Source organism: Ammodytes marinus (genome assembly GCF_949987685.1).
Source record: "Ammodytes marinus genome assembly, chromosome: 16".
Taxonomy (NCBI): domain Eukaryota; kingdom Metazoa; phylum Chordata; class Actinopteri; order Uranoscopiformes; family Ammodytidae; genus Ammodytes; species Ammodytes marinus.
The window spans coordinates 28521198-28540809 of record NC_137220.1 but is presented as its reverse complement, the minus strand read 5'-3'; the positions used below and the strand labels follow the sequence as shown (position 1 = coordinate 28540809).

Here is a 19612-nt window from a genome sequence, read left to right as displayed (position 1 = left end):
CTCAATTACTGAGAAATAGGGAGTCTGGGAAGAAAGGAAGGAGGAGGATGAGGCTGTCCACTTCTAATCAGCTGGACTAGAGAGAGAGAGAGAGAGAGAGAGAGAGAGAGGGAGGATGTTGAGTTACGAGCCCTGTGACCACCGAGCAGAACAGACTTTTTCTGGTTCAATTATTAAAGCTGGGAGGGAGGGGGTAATGGAGGAGAAAAAGGAGTCCTGTCTTTTCAAGTGTAAAACCTTGTGATCAGTGCATGGTCATTTATCATATAGGGACTGTGAGGCAAGCACACTACAAAAGGTGAAGCCACAGATTGTATTGAAGATATGGCAACATTACATTCAAAGCACATCACCTGGTAGTCACTGAACAAAAAAGCAAGATAGGAACTCGCCTAATACCGCACAAATAAGTTACATTCACAAAAATATCAATTTAAAAAATACAACGAGAGTGATTAGGGTCAAACATAATGTCATGAAAGAAAGTCATAAGCTGTAGCTGGCATCTAAATAAAACCAGTATCACCCTAATCCTATTTTCCTCTGCGCCATGTTGTGAGGCTGATCCTGATGCTTTCTGCAACACTTCTATCTCTATCTGTTCTGTTGGAGGCTATTCCTTGAGACCTACTTTGTGTCACATAATATCATGCTACAGTTTAAATATTTGCAGATATCACAGAAGAAGGTTAAAAAAAGATCTACCTAACAACATATCATTTGAGATGTTTGAAGAACAAATATTTACAGAAAGTGACTACAATTATTGTAACACAGCCATACACATTTACATTTGGAGCACATCATCATGTGCCCAGTGTCCTATCATTTGGGAATTATAGATGTATTTGTTGTCACTTACTGCACTTCTCTTATGTGATTACATTACAAAAGAGTAGGGAAAGGTAAAGCAATAATAACGTACACAACCCTGTTTCTCCAAAAGGCTCTTCAAATGACCCTGTAGTGTTGCTTAAATCCTAAAATAAAATGTCCATGTTATATCTGCCATGCATTATCACAAATGAATAATGTAGTTAGTCTTATCATTTTACATGTAGAGGTTTATCCTCTTCGCGTTCCACGTTCTCCTCATCGGGCAGGTTCAACTGTTATCCTATCCAGCACAATGTCCTGAGTTTGTAGCTCAGGTTACATAAACATACACACTAACCTGAGAGCAAAATTGTACTCAAATCCATATACAGTATTCTGCAGTAATTCGCGCAATAATAATCAATAGTCCCGCAACAAAAAAAACCCATAATGCAATATACTCATTTAAGTAAGAGCCTCAGCTGCTTCTAAACCTGCCAAGGCTCCCTAATACAAGTCACTTGATTGATGAATTCACTTCAACCACCAATTACTATCTGTAATTCATGATATACATATTAATGTTTTATACGTGTCTTTTCTCAGTGTTTTTTGTTGGAAAGTGCCATGTCATATGACTTAATGAGCTTTACATAAATACAGCAGGAGCATTTGAGGTCTTTTTACATATCTTGGACATTTACAGTGCATTACCAGCATGTTATTATCGAGCAAAGATAATGGGAACGTTATGCAAATCCGCTGCAAAGTGAAATCATGAATATGCCTGATGCCTGACTTGGGATGGTTTTGGCCAGTGATAAAAGCTCAGAAGTGTGTTCGGATGTGAGCGCTTGCATGGAGAGTGGTCCCACAGGCATGTTGATGGACAGACTCCATTAGCTGCATCTCAGAAGGGAAAGGCTGAGAGTTTACAAGGGTCAGGAGGTGAAGTAGGAGTTCTGCATGGAGTAGAGACGGTCAATGGGGTTTCCCAGTCGCCCTGCTAGGAGGCTGCCGTCCCCTGTTGCTAAGAGGCAGTCTCCAAGGTGACTGAGGCTTCCATCGCTGTCCAGGTCATGGAACACTGTTTCTGAGTCTGCAGTGAGAAAGAGCGAGAGTGAGAACAGCCTTTAATAAGTTCCAGAGAGCACAGAAGAATAGAACCTCAATGTGAAAGTAAGCACTCATTTTGACTCCAAAGCTAACAGACAGTGATTCAGCCTCTGTAGTGTAATTGTTTCAGCCTTTTCTTTACATCTGATCCTTGTATCTTTTTACGACTGGAAAACACCAAAACCAGTCAGCTGGTGCAAGATGACACAACTCTTTTGATAAGGGAGTTTTTTGACTCCGATGACTTCTTGTCTTACCATAGGAGTGGAGCTGCTCGTTCAGCTGAGGCGGGGTCAGCCCATGTCGAAATGGTTCTCCACCATAGATGTTTGGGTCCAGAGCAAGCAGCTGCTGGCGTGGCAGAGAGGGATACCCCAGTATCCCATCCATGCCATGGGTACTAGAGCCATCTGGGCAGATAAGAGACTCCCTTTAGTCACATCATTTGATTGTCTATTCTTTTGATCTTTGCTTATAATTGGAAAAGTGTTTGTTTCTATTCTTCTTACCCTCACTGTCGTCATTGCTCTGGCGGCCCCCTCTGCCCCCTCTCCTGGTTCCTCCCAGCTGCTCTTGCTCCTGCTGCTGCTGCTGCTGCTGCTGCTGGCGACGAGCTATCTTTTTCATCTGAGGCACACAAAGACACAGTGTCTGTAATGTGTGTGCTGATGTGTGAGACACAACATGTCTTTAGAAAAGGTAGAAAGTCTAACCTTGGCTCTCTGGTTTTGAAACCACACCTGCACAACGCGCACTGTCAGTCCGGTCTCAGCCGCCAGTGTCTCTCTCACCTACAGGTTAGGTTGTTTTTATGTTGTGTTAAACCCAGCTTGAGATGAAATGATTTGCAGAATGATAACGATGCCAATAAACAATGAGTCTGATGCACCCACCTTGCGGCAAGGCTTAGCAGACACTTCAAAGGAGGCCTTAAAGGCACGGCGCTGCTGTGTGGTCAAGATGGTGCGTGGTCGTTTTGATCGTTTGTGCTCCTTCCCTTCATCGCCACCTTTCCCCCCCCCAGAGCCTCCTCCACCGTCCTCATCCTCACTTTTCACTGAGCAGGGTAAGCAGACAACAAAACAGTCAGAACAGCCAGTAGGTAAAGGCACATTTTTATTCTTCCTTTTAATAAAATTTTTTTTCAAACTAAAGTATGAGCAAGAGCCTGGCAGTCTCTTAAACTGGTCCGTAGTCCACTAGGCTTCTGGAGAAGAACAACAATTGTTTGAGTTTGGTGAAGGTTCAAGTATACTATAGAAAATTCTCAGAATGCAGTGTAAAAGCAGTCAGCATCTTGGCAGACAATCCTCACTGATGAGAAGTCAACACACATCTATTACACTTTTCAAAATGAAGTATCATTATCTGAGAATAAAGGATGACGTGATTGTTGGCAGTTGTATTGTACATCATTGACTCAGTATGCCAGGTGTCAAAGAGTCAATGACCTTCTCAGTGCCTGGGATCCAGTTCAAATGTTCTAGACTCAGCCCCTTAACCCTGGTGCAGTCTTTGGCCATGTTATGCTCATTTCACTTTTATATTCTGCGTTGATCTTGGCTGTGATCATTCTCCAGCCTTTATGATATGGAGATGTGTAGTTTTTATTGAAGTTTGTAATTCTAATGAATTCAGATTTTTGACACCGTTCCACACAACATCTTCTTCACTTCTTTTTTCATCTGCCTGGAAACAAATGTTAATGAAGGTTATTCTCAATTCTATCCCCTATGCCTTCATAATGGTGCACAGACAGACGCACACACATACGTCCACGTGCAGGTGTATTTGTGTATGTGCACGAACGTGCACATAAACAGAGCAGTAGCTTGTGATTTCCATTGTATTTTTTATTGCTCTGATTCGTGCATGTGCTTACATACACAAGCACATATGTGCATACACACACACACAAACATGTACGTGCGTGATTGCACGTGCACTGCACTAGCAGTAATAAGCTACCTCTGATTCATGTGTCTTTGAAATGAACAGATCAAAGTGTACAGTTAACACGGTGCACATGCATGCGCACGTAAGTGCATACACAATCTGATTTAACAGGGATCTTGGAATGCACACACGCCCAAAATCAAGAAAAATTCTTCTTATTTTCTTTTACAAATGCAGATCCGTGGTACATTATACAAAGTTACAGGTTAATATTTCATGATATATTGGAAATAATGAATAAATTAATTTAAAACATTTTATTAAAAATATTTCAACAAAAAACCCAGGAGAAATGAATCAAAAATTCACGGGCCTGAATGGTCATGGGAGTAAATTAGAGAATTTTTCATTCAAATCTGACATTGCACCAAAAAATAATAATGCACCAAAATCAATGTTGTGAGTTATGTTTGACCCAAGTCATCTTTTTCGAATATCTATCTATATATATCTATATATATATATATATATATATATATTTATATATATATATATATATATATATATATATATATATATATATATATATATATATATATATATATACTGTATATACTATATATATTTTTTTTATAGTAATGCAAATCTGTGGTTTATGATACAACATGTAAAGGGTACATTGTTTGTGAAATAGTGGAAATATTGATTTAAATTACCTTAAAACATTTCATGTAATAGAAAAGGGACAACAGACCCTGGGGGAAATTAATTTAAAATACATCATATTACAGGCGTAAAGGGTTTGTGACCAATATTTGGTCAGAGGAGTAAATTAGGGACTTTTTTATTAAAATCTGACATTGCATCAAAAAAAATAATGCACCAAAATCAATGTGGTGGGATATGATTGACACATGATGTCAGACTGGCAGTTATAGTAGAATAATATTACCCAGTAATATGTAGAAATTTTTGAATATTTGTTTTTAATTATAAATGCAAATCAGTGGTTTATGATACAACATGGCATGTAAAGGGCAAATATTTTAAGAAATAATGATTTAAAAAAATAATGAAAGCAAAAAAACCTGGAGGAATACATCAAAAGTATTAAAACAATTATACATAAAGTCATTTGACAATTTTTTTGGTCAAAGGGAGCTATTAGGAACAAGGTTAAACTTGTGTTGGGTTCAATTTAAATGATCAGAAATTTGATTAAGATTGTCTGTGCTGAATTAATATATTGAATTAATGGATCTGAAAGAAGAGGTAACTTTCAATCAATACATATGGTGTTCAGGCAAAGTAGCCTAATAACAATCCTACTTTACCCGATTCGGTTGGAGTGGGACTGATAGCGGCCAGCATTTCCCTTTCCTTCTCGTAGTCCATACGGCAGAGCAGCTGGCCTTCCTTCAGCACAAACTCATCTCCTCTTTGCAGCCGGCGTTCACACTCACAGCAAGTGAAGCAGCCCAAGTGGTACACCTGGCCCTGCACGCGCATGATTAGCTCTGTACGGCCAATCACCTGCAGACAAGCGCTGCACTTCCTTATAAACAGCCTGGAGGAACACAGAAAGACTTGTGTGAGGGCTATTCACATTAATGGCAACACATGGCATCATGGGAGTCCAGAAGTTCAGAATAAAAATGGTGAGGTAATTAAAGATGGAGGTACAGACAACAAGCCCCAACATGAATTACGCTTTGACAGCTCAAATGATTGTGTAGATTAGCATTGTCTCTTAATTAAAGGTTGTATAAACATTACCCAATTCACCCAGCGACAAGGTGAACATCTGCTGGGACAATACAATACAAGTCTTCATTCTTGTATTGTCTTTTCTCCTTCATGACAGTAGGTGGCAGTAGTACGCTTATGACAAGACAACTGTCTGCTGTGAGTGGTTCTCCTTTAAATCCTGAAATATGGAGAACTGCTGGATGGGGTACACTCCAAAGTATCCATATCCCACCCACAATCTTAAAATACATATTTAATACTGTGAATAATATACTTAACACAGAGTCAATTTCTTTCACCATGAGCACTTTCCTCCTGTTGTCCCCTCCATCTCTCCACCTGTGAGATGTTAGAAACCTTCACTTTCTTTCCTGCCTCTCCATTGCTCCACATCCCTTTTCCATTAACGCTCCTTGAGTCTCTGCCATTAAATTCCTTTCAAATCCCTGCTCTCACACTCGCTTTCCTCCCCCTCCCTCCCCAGTATTTTTCTGCCAGCATTCCCAGTTCTCCCTCCCAGCCTGCCTCCCCACTTCACCCAAACTAATAAAGACAGGATTAATTAGATTGTTGTTTAAACAGTGCGATGGCCAGACAGACGCTGTAAACTCATAACCAGGGATTGGGGATGGCATGGGGTTAATCTCTGTCCTCTCACTTATTCACACTAAAACACACACATACACTCACAAACATAGACACTCACACACTCATGCATGCGCAGGCACAGGCATGCACACACACATTTGCACACACTCACCCACTGATTAATAATATAGTCTGATATTGGCTATGGTTACTCATTTTCACCACACAATAGCCCATGGTGAAAATGGTGTTGATCTGTAAATAATACAGATATGCTTGATCACCAGAATTACGCTTTGACAGTTAAAGTTAGCAGAGCATAGGTGTAAGGAAGAGCTAGTTCAATGGATGCAGGAATAGAATAAGAACAAACCTGGTTGGAGGGTAGGAGGGGAGAGAATAGGGGGAGGAAGGGAAGAAGGCAGAAGTGTTGACGCTCCCTGACTGAGTGATAGGAAGGTGTTGCTGCCCAAATCTGGAGTGTAAAGAAGGAGCCAGGTCTGCACATTAGAGCTCCTAATCTGTGATTCTGTCCCAAACGCAGCTGCTACAGCTAATCTTTTTCAATCCATCTGCCAAACGCTCCCCAAATTCCCTAAATGACAGTGTCGCTAACTTAACATCATAATACAAAGAGCCCTATGCAGATCTATTGTGACAGGAACTTGTGTTAAACCAAAGGTTCCTCAACCTATTTTCTCATAGGCACATTGTAAATACAGCAATAACCTACATGTTAATCTGCTGTCTAACACATATATATATATATATTATATATATATTATATATAGTATGTATTCCACTAAGGAGAGAAATCACCAGCCTGCACTGTGCCACCCCACTCTCCCTCCAAACACACACTTCAACACAGTAAACGATTCCTTTCACTATGAACAAAACACAACAGAACATAATTGTCACAGGTTTGCTTGACAGAAGAGCAATGTTGTTGGTGGTTAAGTCCCACGCTCCCTAATCGGGGTGTACACAGCACGGGAGGAATTTACTCAACATGGCAAATGAAGGCAACTTGGGGCAACTGCCACAGAGGGGGGTCTGTAAGTAGATCAGTCTAATCCCTCTAATAGAAGTATCATTCACAGTGGCTCTGACCAGAGAGCAGCTTCCAATAAATCACTCTGAATGTGATATGACAGAGCAGCCACACAAATGGGGTAAATTTAGGTTCCACATCAAATCTATACAATCTAGTCAAACTAGACCACACACCGATTTCTTCATGTTTTGTGTGGAATTTAATATTCAGTATTAAATATTGTTGTTTATGTACATTTAAAAACATTTGTTTTCTTATGCATATCTTAATTTATGAACAGATTTCTGCATCTCCAGAATTGTATGATACGGTTGCAATTTTGTTGATTTTTTGTAATTTCTTTTTAATATCTTGTCTTTACAGCAGAATATGAATGAAAAATGAAAAATATATCCGTTTAATGTTTATGTTGTAGAACCAAAATAAAAACTTGATTTTAAATGAATAATGAATATAGCCTACAGTAGCAGGCACAGGTTTGCCCATGTCAGGACTTACAATACAGACAAGCTTTTTTCTTGCATTTGAATGCCTGCAAAATTAAATTTAAATGAAAAAAAAGTGTAGAGTTAAGAGCATTTATCATAAAAACTATTTTATCAAGGACTTTGCTTTGGATTAAGAGGGATTTCCTACAATGAAGTGATGGGTGCATTATTCACTAAACACATCAAAAGACACCTATATGTTTGGTGCCATGGATTTCCAGGGGGGGCTCTAATTATGAGCTCCATGATTAAGAGATCAAAAGGCAGAGAAAGAGGATGTGTTGAGTGTTGAGTGGCTATAATCACTTTTCTTTTGCTGTATTGAGAATCCTAGAGATACAAACAGAATAACAGAATCTTCGTGGTCTGTGTCATGTGGCATTGTTTTGCCTCTGGGCTCTGACAAGCACAACATTGTGTGCCCACAAAACATTCATTCCATAAATATGTATGCGTCTCAGAGACATTACAGTTGTTGTGCTTGCTTTCACAATTGATGAATATTTATACAGGTACTGGTATGCTTATACTAACTCTATGTTTGGAGTGCATTCTATTGCACTATACTTTTGGAGCAATTGAATGTAAGCGAGCAGAAGAACCTAACTTGGACAGATTATGGCTTCACGACATGGCTTACAAAGATTTTCCATTGTCACTCAATTTGATTCCTGTCCTTTAGTTAAAGATGCATTTCTCTCTCTCTAACATTTAATATAGAGAGCTATTCATGAACTAGCTTGAGATTCCCACTTACATTAACGGTGTAGAATGACCATATATAACATCCAAGATAGATGCAACAAGGAGCATCGATATGCAACAATTTTACTTTTAAGTTGCATCTTGTTTAGTATCAATTTCTTAGATGTGTGTCTCAGGTTGTGTGTGAGTATGTGTGTGTGTGTGTGTGTGTGTGTGTGTGTGTGTGTGTGTGTGTGTGTGTGTGTGTGTGTGTGTGTGTGTGTGTGTGTGTGTGTGTGTGTGTGCGTGTGTGTGCGCACTTTCGGCGGATATTGCTCTGTGAAGCAAAATGGCTCAGAGCCAGGGTTCAGTAATCACATCATCTCCTTTTATTAAATCTCCCTGCACTGCTTCTGTGTTATTAAAATCTTCCAGCATTCCCCGCGATACTCACTACCTCTGCCACCACTCACTCACATGTATATTTAAATATATACAGTTCAGTCATACACAGAGACACACACGGATGCACAGGGGGACACATGCACACAGACACACACAGGTACATATACAGTCCATGCACACATAAACACACATATGCACAGTTTGTGTAAACACAGATAAGGTGCATGGGTAAAAAACATCAATAAAACACTGACAGATGCTGTCATTCGTGCACCGTATCCATCCATGCATCAATAAAGTAATATCATAAACAGTCCTCTTGTTCAATGAGCGCTCTCCAAAATGTGTAAAAGCTATGTAGGCCTAATAGTTGTTATCTAATGGCCTTGAGGGTCTGCGGTGAATGGAATCTTTAGTGTGCACAAACCCTCAGCCAATCTCACAGTTACACAGTTACATGTCATGACTGGTAAATATCATGTAAATCCTTCACACTGGTAATAAGAGCAGCTCTACATGAGAGCAGCCCTGATGCCTGTAATAATCAAGCCCTGTTGTAATGTACCTGTGTAAAGTAACAACAAAAAACCTACATGGCATGATATGTGGTGTGTGCGATTTACACCTGATGCTACCAAGAATGAACGCTATGTGTGAGGATATAGAAGTGTGTGTGTTTGTGTGTGTGAGTGAGTATGTGTGTGTGTGTGTGTGTGTGTGTGTGTGTGTGTGCGTGTGTGTGTGTGTGTGCACGTGTGTGTGTGTGTGTGTGTGCGTGCGTGTGTGTGTGTGTGTGTGTGTGTGTTAGTTTAGATAAAACAGTTAATCCCCAGGCCACCAGAACGCAATATCCTGTCTGCCCGTTTCTCATTTCCTGTCTGTCTCTGGCGGAGGGGGAAGCAGCGGGGAGGGGGCGGCGGGGGACAGTGGGACCCGTTGCCCCAGAAACAGGAGATACAGCCGGTCGATTTTAGAGAAAACTCTATGCCGATCTCCCTATCTCTCCCTCTCTGGTGCGACCCCCTATTCTCTCTCTTTCTTTCCTCTCCCTCTCTGCTTTTATTATCTCAGATTTAATAAAGCCAAGGCGAGCAGCTTGTTCTGCCATGAAACATTTATTAGCTGTCTGTTATAAAATTGTTGTGGGGGAGGAAGGATGATGGGGTCTCATCTCACATTATGCAAAAACAGTGGCAATATCACCCCCTTGCAACCACATAGAAAGTCACCCAGTCAAAGATGTACCCCTGCCTGAGACTCCCTTCCTAAAATCAAACACCTCATCCATATCTTCTTTATCCCAAGGCAAAGCTTTTCTCCATCACTGACATTTCTCCTTAATGTTCTTTCATTTCTTCCAAAATGTTTGACTATTCTACAACAGCATACCACTACAACACAAAAACTCTCCCAGCCCCACATTCCCTTTCCTCTGGCAATCCTCCACCTATCATCTGTTGAGCTGCACTTTGGGCTAAGGGGAAGAGGTTGTGAATGTTTCTGAACCACATACATGTATTATGTGTAGTCTCTCCCTGGGGTTTGTATATATATACAGCTCTGGAAAAAATTAAGAGACAAGTCTGTATTTTTCTTAAATCTTCAACTCTACATAACTTAAAAAAAGTATTGGAATTTAGTAGAAATGTTGTCAGTAGTTTATATTATAAAACCAAAATGTTCATTCTATGCAAACATATGCCTATAAATAGTCAAACAAGAGACACTGAACATTTGGAGTGGTCTTCAGAACTTTTTATATATAGAGTCCAGTTCTGGAATGTAAGTGAAGACACAATTTGCCAGTGCCCCATAAACTTTTATTCCACTTTCAGACACATTGTATTGGAGACTTTAAGGCCAAAACATATGTGTCACTTCCCTGTAAGGATTTCTTGCAATGCAGATAGTTTAGGTTTCATTTTCCCAGTCTTTTAGAATTTCATAGATTTATTTTTGCTACCATAATATAAATTTCATTTGTCCGAAAAGACACATAACTCTTGATTCTTTGAAACCTAATATGATTTTAAATGTCACTTTTCATTTTTGAGAGCTACACAAATATAATCCTATTCACCACCTCTACAATGACGGAGGTAAAAACCTGGAAACCGGAGCAGATAAATCCAATCAAAACTATATGCATATAACATAGCACTAGAGCAGGCAAGACATAGTTTGTTGAAGTCATTAACCAGAGTTAAGGTGCTAGCTGATGGGAATAAGGGCTTGTCCTTCCACCGTGTCCTTGCATAAGTCTCACTAATAGTATTTCCCTGCAGCCCAGTGTCCCAGCCCTGTCGTCAGCCACAGAACACAGGCTAATGAGCACTGTACCCAATCAGCCTCCCCACGTCCTCCTCCCATGCCCATCCTGAGACACCGAAAGGCGCTGAGGGAGAGGAGGCGATTAAGAGAAAACAAGGGATAAACGGGGAGATAAACTGTTTGGTGTCATCGCTGCCATCAATCTCAACCAGAACGAAATGAGGTCTGCAATAGAGAAATATTATTACAAAGCAGACAGTGATGAATGAGCTGCCGGATAGAGAGAGGGAAAGAAGTGGTGGGGGTATCCAAGATGCGGTTGCTATCCCCAGTTTCACATTATTACAGCAGCAAAAACTCAGAAGTTGGCTCACACACACACCGTAACTGGTCAGCAGAGCCAGGTCTCATATTTGTAGCGTCGGCGTCTCCCTCTTTGTCTGCAAAAAGAGGGTTTGTAAAGCAAAAAAAAAAAAATGTAGTCTCAGTGCCCTTCACCCTACAGAGTGAGGTATCAAACCCATGGTTTAGTGAATATCCATCCTGGTGACCTGTTCTTTCTCAAGGGTGAAGCTGCCTTTATGGGGCTTACAAGAGAGCTTGAATTCGGGCTCGGCACATAAGCCTCCTGTCTGTGTGGGCTCAGTTATAATGACCAGAGTACACTGGCCTTGGGTTGCCTAAGAAGGAGCGCTAAGATACGGGTGTTTCCCAGATGGCTTCTTAAGTGCCATCTTTGGAGAACGCGTAAGTTGAAGCGAAAGAAGCTCTTTAGTGGGAGCTGTCCACCGCGGTCGTGCTGAAACTGAATAAATCGATGCCAGGCGAATCGATCACCCACCTCTTTATCAGCGCATAAGTCACACACAGCGCCCCGTGGTCTCCCCCACACAGGTGGAATTAGGCTACGCATGTATCGTGTGTGTGGGGGGGTGTGTGGGTGCGGGTGTGTGTGGCAACAAGTGTATCAAAGTAGTAATCAAGCCCATTAGCGCATATATACCCCGTGGATATAGGCACACACATGTGATGTGAGAATGGAAGAAAGCGGCAGCAAAAGAAACAAGCGGGCACCGTCGTTTACCGCGGAGGAGATGGGCGTCTTAGTGGACGAGGTCTGGCAGCTCCGGGGAGTTTTATTCGGGGGAACAAGGAGCAAAAAGAACATCACAGTGAAGAACCGTGTTAGGCAGGCCGTAGCTGAAAAGATGTCCCCCTCCAGCCCATGTGGCCTGCGTGACTGGCGTGCTGTGAGGAAGAAGTGGCAGGAGTTCCAGAACCAAACAAAAAGGAAGAGTGAGAAAGTTTCACTAATTAATCTCCCTTCGTTGCAGGTGATGCAGACGCCCAGTAAAGACAGCGCGGAGTAACCCCTCCCCCATATGGTTTCAATAAAATACGTTGGTTTCCTTTTCAACAATGTATTGTGTGAATCATTTTGCATTGAAATGAGGGTGTCAAACCTATAGCAACAAAAAGTCTCAGGCAATTTGTAATGTATCTAAGCGTAGGTTAATGACGTGTGCGTATCGTGCGCCCTTTCAACAGCATTCCAGTGCCAGACTTTCAGGTAAAGCACCCGGACACTGCAGGAATAATCATAGTGTGCAGGACGTTACATGTAGCCTACATCTGCTGGTTCTGTTTATTTATTTCAGCCTTGAGAGTTGATATGGGTGATGTGTGGTGGTTGTGGGTTCATGGTTTAGTGCTTGGTGACTGGTGGTGAAGAGGTAGGGGCTGCGGGTTGTTGGACCGGGCTGAAGGCAAACTTGCAGCGGGTTGCTCTGGATGTGTGGAGACACCAGAGTGATCAGCCGTTGGATCTCCGCACGGGGCAGCCGGTACTTTGCCTGGACGGCCCGGTCTGATAGCACGTCCAGTGGGGAGAAGTGCCGACGCACGTATGCATTTATGTAAACCGTCTGGCTTCGCGCACGGTGAGGCTGTTGGTTCGCAGCGAGAAGGTGTTGTATTTATAGCCATGGTTTCTCACACGTGCGGACTTTAGCAACGCCTTTAGCAGGTGGAGCCGCTCTGAATGAGGTTCAGCTGAGTTCAATTAAATCTGTTTCTTTGATATCTGTGAAATGCCACAGGGTTGTTGATGTTTTTTTTTGTATGTGTAGTAGGGGAGAACGGGGTAATTTGTCACATGGGTTGGATGTCACATTCGTTATATCTCGCCACCAGAGCGCGCTAGCTCTGAAATGTTGATATAAAAAAGGTCCAGAATTGGGATCAGAGGTCACATACATAGACTTCCTTGGAGGAAGACAGCTGCATTTCAGGTGAGAGGATGTTTTGTGTTTTTCATGTCAAATTCAAAATATTTTGCTTCTCAGTATTTTTCTTTTAGGCTTTTACACAATGGGTTTATAACAAAACACTTGTTACCCTCAGAAAGTGTGAAGGGAAAACTATAGTTTAGATTGTGGTTAGCAAGCTAATTAGTTGTCAGATGGTTGTTGGCCTTGATGCTAGCAAGAAATTCAAGTTGGGGTTGGTCGTCAAATTTTTTGGGGGGTTGGTTGTCACATGCTATCTCAAGGCTGCAGCCAGAAAAGGAACCCAATAACGAAATAAATTGTCAAGCTGTATCCTCACTGACACCCCAGAGAAGGAAAGAATAGAGCAGGAAAAGGCAGCTAGCAAGCAAAAGAAAAAAGGGCAACAAAATCAAAACAACCCAGTGCATCCCAAACTAGACCAGCTGCCAAGGCTACAGAACGTTATGTAGGCCTATTTGTCAACTTGACAATGCAATTAAACATTCAAATTTGGTTCTGCCTCCTTGGCTTCTTTTTAAGATTTTTCCCATTAAGATAACATTGTGACAAACAACCCCATAGTGTGTGACAACCGACCCCTTGATGGGGTTGGTTGTCACAATGTGTCAGAGTGTCTTTGATGGTAAATAACTTCTTCATTACAATAAGTTGGAAAAAAAGAGAGACACACATTTCTAGCCAACACCTTAAGCTTCAATTTAATGTAGGAATGGCTATTGACAGATGTTTTGGTGATGAGCAATTCTCACTAGAGTAAAAAGTGTGCCTACTTACCCCGTTCTCCCCTACTATAAACTCACATGTGTGTGGAAAACGTAAACGTATAATTCATTAAAACATTTTTTTCTCTACTATTAGTCTATGTTTCTTGCGCCAGTGGTCCACATTGAGCATTGTTTTATTATTTCGAAAAGTGGAGGAAATACATTTCCCTGACGCGGCATGATCACTGACGATTTGGTCGCTAAGAAGGTTGAAAGAGTGGGTCAGATCCGTCTTACAGTTCCGTCTTAGTGAAAGAGCTACTTTCGCTAAGAACGAATCTGGGAAACGCATTCTTCTTTCACAGCGTTCTTAAGAGCGCTCCAAAGAAGTACTTAGCCCAAAGAGGCTCTTAACAAATCTGGGAAACGCGGCCCTTGATGGTGAAAAAGTCTGTGATACTGAGGATGGTAGCCATTATTCACGTGTGTCGGTCTGCTAATCAGGCACTTGCATTGTTTTATATTCAGAATATCATTTGATCAAACTGTAACTTTTATTAAAAATGTACCACATTTCTACAACAGCTTATTTCAATCTTTGGAAAAAGTGTACCTTATCACCACTCATACTATCTCTTGATCGGTAAGTGTGCAGCATTGCACCCATGCGTGAAAACATCCTTATACGAATTTAGATTGTGGAGGGGAGGTCTTGCCACAAAATTATACCAAAGCCTCATGCTAAACATTTGGTCCACAACAGGATGGAGAACCAGAGAATTTCTGGAGGTTTCAAAACATACAGTCATATGAAAAAGTTTGGGACCCCCTTCTAATTTTGGGGATTTTTGTTAATCATTAGCTGGGATTTCAAAGAAGCAAATTCCTTTACATATATGACATACCTTAGGGAAACAGAAGCAATTCAGCCGTGTCATTTTGTTTATTGGAATAATAGAAAATATGCAATGAGCGTCATAACAAAATTTGACTGGTGCATAAATTTGGGCACCCCAAAAGAAAAATGTCATCAGTACTTAGTTGAGCCTCCTTTTGCAAAAATAACAGCCTCTAGACGCCTCTGGTAGCCTGTGATGAGTGTCTGGATCCTGGATGTAGGTATTTTTAACATTCTTACATACTAAAGCAATCCAGTTCAGTTAAATGTGATGGCTGCCGAGCATGGAAAGCCTGCTTCAAATCATCCCATAGATTGTCGATGATATTCAAGTCATTGGACTGCGACGGCCATATCAGAACATTGTACTTTTCCCTCTGCAGGAATTTGAACTGTGTTAAGGGTCATTGTCTTGTTGGAATATCCAACCCCTGCGCAACTTCAACTTTGTGACTGATGCTTGAACATTATCCTGAATAATCTGTTGAAACTGGGTTGAATTCATCCGACTATCCACTTTAACCAGGGCCCCAGTCCCTGAAGTGGCCACAGCATGATTGAACCTCCACCAAATTTGAAAGTAGGTAGCAGGTGTTTTACTTGGAATGCAGTTTTCTCCTTTCGCCACGTAAAGCACTTTTTATAATGACCAAATAACTTATTTTTTGTCTCATCAGTCCAAAGCATTTTCTTCCAATATGAAGCTGGCTTGTCTAAATGAGCTTTAGCATACTCCAAGCAACTGTATCTGTGGCGTGGGCGCAGAAAGGGCTTCCTTCTCATCACCCGGCCATACAGATGTTTTGGTGCAAATTGCACTGAATTGTTGAACCATGTACAGATACACCATCTGCAGCCAGATGTTCTTGCAGGTCTTTGGAGGTGATCTTTGGGTTGTGTGCAACCATTCTCACAATCCACCGAGGTTCAAGGCTTAACAACATAATCCAACCAATTTTGTGTTTAAAGTCCTCAGTTTTACATGCTGTTACAGGCATTAAAATCAGCAAAACCACAAGGGTTCCCATATTTCTGCACAGCCAGTTTTTCACATTTTATTTAATTTCATAAAACTAAATACTGCTTTTCAAAAAATCTTTTTTTGGAAAACATCCCAGTACTTAGCTGTTCCTGGTAAATTAAAGACATACCACTTTTATCTTTTTTTTGTGAAAGCAGAGTCAATTATAATGCCGGCTGAGAGGGGTTCCCAAACTTTTTCATATGACTGTAAATAAATCTACAAGAGGAATGCACAAAATGCACATTGAATTTATTGACTTTCAGTTTCAATGCCTTCATCTCCATAACAGATTGTGACCCGGGAATCTCTAAACTGAAGGGATTCATCCTGCTTTATTACATCTATAATGAGTGGCAGTATTGTGATTGCTTATTTATTACTGAACTTAAAATTGCTTCACAACTCACGCAAAAAAGCTTGAATTTTTGGATTAAGATGATATGCTTGACACGGCCTATCGTAAGGATCTAACCTGACATTGGCTTTTTGAGCATCGGCCTGATCAGTTTAGAATCATTGTGATGTAAAATACCCTTTGAAAACGTTAAACATGCGAATGTTGAATAAACGTTTGCCTCGAAGGCGGTTCAGCCCAGATGAATGTTTGTGGGGGATGGGTCACATTTCAAAATTAGATTTGTTTTCTCGATCATTTGCAATGATCAATTCATATGTACAGTACTGTGCACAAGCTTCAGGAAGGTGTGAAATAATGCTGGGAAACTAAGAATGCTTTCAAAAATATAAATAATATATTTTTAAATTTGTTTTATTACTTTATTTATGAATATTTTTTTAGATATATATATATATTGTTTAAACTATAGGCAAATGTTAAACAGAAAATAAAAAGTCAATGGGGTGTCATGTAGGTCCCTTCAGTACTGTTATATAGTCCAGGAAAGGCTGACATATCTGTTTAAACTTCTCTGCTTTCCTTGAAATCTCATCGAATGTTCTCCATATATAAAGTGCAGGAGAACTCCATCAGTAAGGACTGGGGTTCAACAGGGGGATTATAAATTGCTAAATTTAAAATTTTACCTCTGGCAGTTCCTTAGCCTATATGCAGATATCTGAAAAAATAGGATGGCTACAGTGTGGATCTATCCCTCAGCTGAGCAAATGAATAGAATACATTATCAGTGTACAAGCAGTTACCTTAATAGTAACAAGACCTCTGCTTTTCCAGACTGAGAAAACAGTATCTATTTGCGAAGGGGGAAATGCATGATTGTGGGTAATGGGGGCAAGAATGGAGGTGTTCGGCAATTCCAACCTTTTTTAAATTTGATACCAAATCCTCAATGAGTTTTTAACTACAAAACCAATATCTTTAATACGGTGGCGCTGAGCATTCACCAAATAAAAAAAAGTTTCACAGCAGGATCTCGTAATTACGAGATAATATCTCGTAATTACGAGATAATATCTCGTAATTACGAGATAAGTATCTCGTAATTACGAGATAAAGATCTCGTAATTACGAGATAAGGATCTCGTAATTACGAGATAAGGATCACCCTCTCATTCATCAATAACGATGTCTGTGTGTGTGTGTTTGTGTGCAGACGAGGTGAACCTAGCCATAGGAAAACGTAGGCAATAGCCTTGGTTTCCGGACTACAATGGGCCCCATAATCAATACACTTATTTTAAATATTTGTTTACTGTTCATTCATTAATCAGCGATCGCATCGGGTACTGAGGGACACACTTTCGGCTTACCATCTCATGAAAAATGGGAGCAAAAACAAAAGTGTTGCGTTTATATTTTTGTTGAGTGTAGTTACTGACAGCTAAAGCTGTTCATTCTCCCTTAACTATGAACCGTACCGTACTGTACCGTACCGTGACTTCAAAACCGAGGTACATACCGAACCTTGACTTTAGTGTACCGTTACACCCCTAATGGCTACCCATGAAGGGGTCGTATCTTTAAGCTCTTCATATATGCGTCCTGCCAGTAGGTAAGGGCACGGGCATTGGCTGCCTAATGCCTCGTTTCCACCGAGTAGAGCGGGTCGGATCAGAGCGGCTCAGAGCGGGACAGCTCACTTTTAAGAATCTCTGTGTTGTTTCCACCGCGGATCCTACCCTTACTGGTGGGGCGGGGTTTAGGCTGGACTGCGATAGCCGCCGCCAGAATGTGGGTTAAACTATCGGGCTGTGGAACAACTGTGGTCAAGCCAGCGGTCTCTCGTTTTTGCTTGGTCAAACCAGCCGCTTCTTTATTTATTCCCCCCGTGTTGTTGTGAGCACAGAGACGGCTCGGTGCAAGTTGCAACTGATAGAGACAGTGAGAGAACAGCGCTGGCTGCGGCAGCTACGTGACATTGTAGCAGTGGGACACAGTGTAGCCAACTGATTCATTTAATGACGAGGAAAAACACCACACAATAAACAGTGCCGCGCTCACAAGCCAGCGATCTCTCGTTTTTGCTTGATCAAACCAGCCGTTTCTTTATTTATTCCCCCCGTGTTGTTGTGAGCGTGTATTTACTAGCCTAGGCTACTATCTATGGCGAAAACACACAGAGACGGCTCGGTGCAAGTTGCAACTGATAGAGACAGTGAGCGAACAGCGCTGGCTGCGGCAGCTACGTGACTAGTGGGACACAGTGTAAACAACTGATTAATTTATTGACGAGGAAAAACACCACACAATAAACATTGCTGTGCTCACATTTTCGCCAATACACAAGACTCTCTTCACTCTTGCCGAGATGACTACACATGGCGGAAATGATTATTTCGACCAATCAAATGACGGCTCCGCCGTTTTGGCCCGCTTTCAGGCGGCTAGTACCCCTACGGAGGAGTACTGAGATCGGGAGCGGCTCAGAGCGGTTAGGTGCGTTTAAACCGTACCCTACCCTATTTTGATAGTTCTGTTTGCTATAATATTCAATAGTCTACGTACATTAAAAAAAGAAAAATCTCCTAGGGATAAAACCCACCTGGTCTGGGACTAATGTTTGAAATCTGCCTTTTTAGTCTATTGGCTATCCATTTGCATACACCTTATAGAACTCTATACCAAGCCCATCAGGGCCAGCTGTCTTTCCATTTGGGAATTATTTTATTGCTGTAAGGACTTCTTGTAATGATATTCCTGAGTTAAGCTCAGTTTGGGCATTTGAATTTAGTTTGGGAAATGGGAGAGAATGCAAAAATGTAAGGATATCCTCTTCCTTTGCAAGATTTTGGGAGGAGTACAATTCTTCATAAAACTTCCTGAAACAGTCATTTATTTTAACAGGGCCTGTGACAAAAGAACTTGAATAATTGTTTATTTTTATCTATTTAAAAAAAGCTAAGTGAGGGAACAAGTTAGTTATCCTGGATAAGCAAGGTCTCTCCCAGACAAAAAGTTCAAAGCTGGGGTTTCAAAATGAGGTACTTTTTTGATGAAGTACAAAGAAACAGGCAACCCTAAAGAACATAGTCGGACAAGAAAACTTAGTGCAGCAGATGAAAAACACACAAGCTTCTGTCCCTTCGAAATCTAAGATGTCCGGCATTGCCATCAGCTCAGAACTGTCAGAAGCCAGTGGGACCAAGGTACAGCCATCTACTGTCCAGACAAGTCTGGCCAGAAGTGGTCTTCATGGAGGGTTGCAGC

General features: G+C 41.1%; 1 protein-coding gene across 1 annotated transcript in view; it reads right to left on the bottom strand.

Annotated features, from left to right (window-relative positions):
- Positions 1-1757: 1757 nt before the first annotated feature.
- Positions 1758-19612, bottom strand: part of lmx1al (LIM homeobox transcription factor 1, alpha-like) — a gene marked incomplete at both ends in the record, with an annotated part of 24414 nt that continues 6559 nt past the window's right edge. Inside the window, 6 exons of the mRNA XM_080044193.1 lie at positions 1758-1915; positions 2190-2342; positions 2442-2559; positions 2646-2723; positions 2826-2989; positions 5163-5395. Coding sequence (XP_079900319.1) covers positions 1758-1915; positions 2190-2342; positions 2442-2559; positions 2646-2723; positions 2826-2989; positions 5163-5395 — 904 coding nt within the window. The remainder of the gene's footprint in view (positions 1916-2189; positions 2343-2441; positions 2560-2645; positions 2724-2825; positions 2990-5162; positions 5396-19612) is intronic.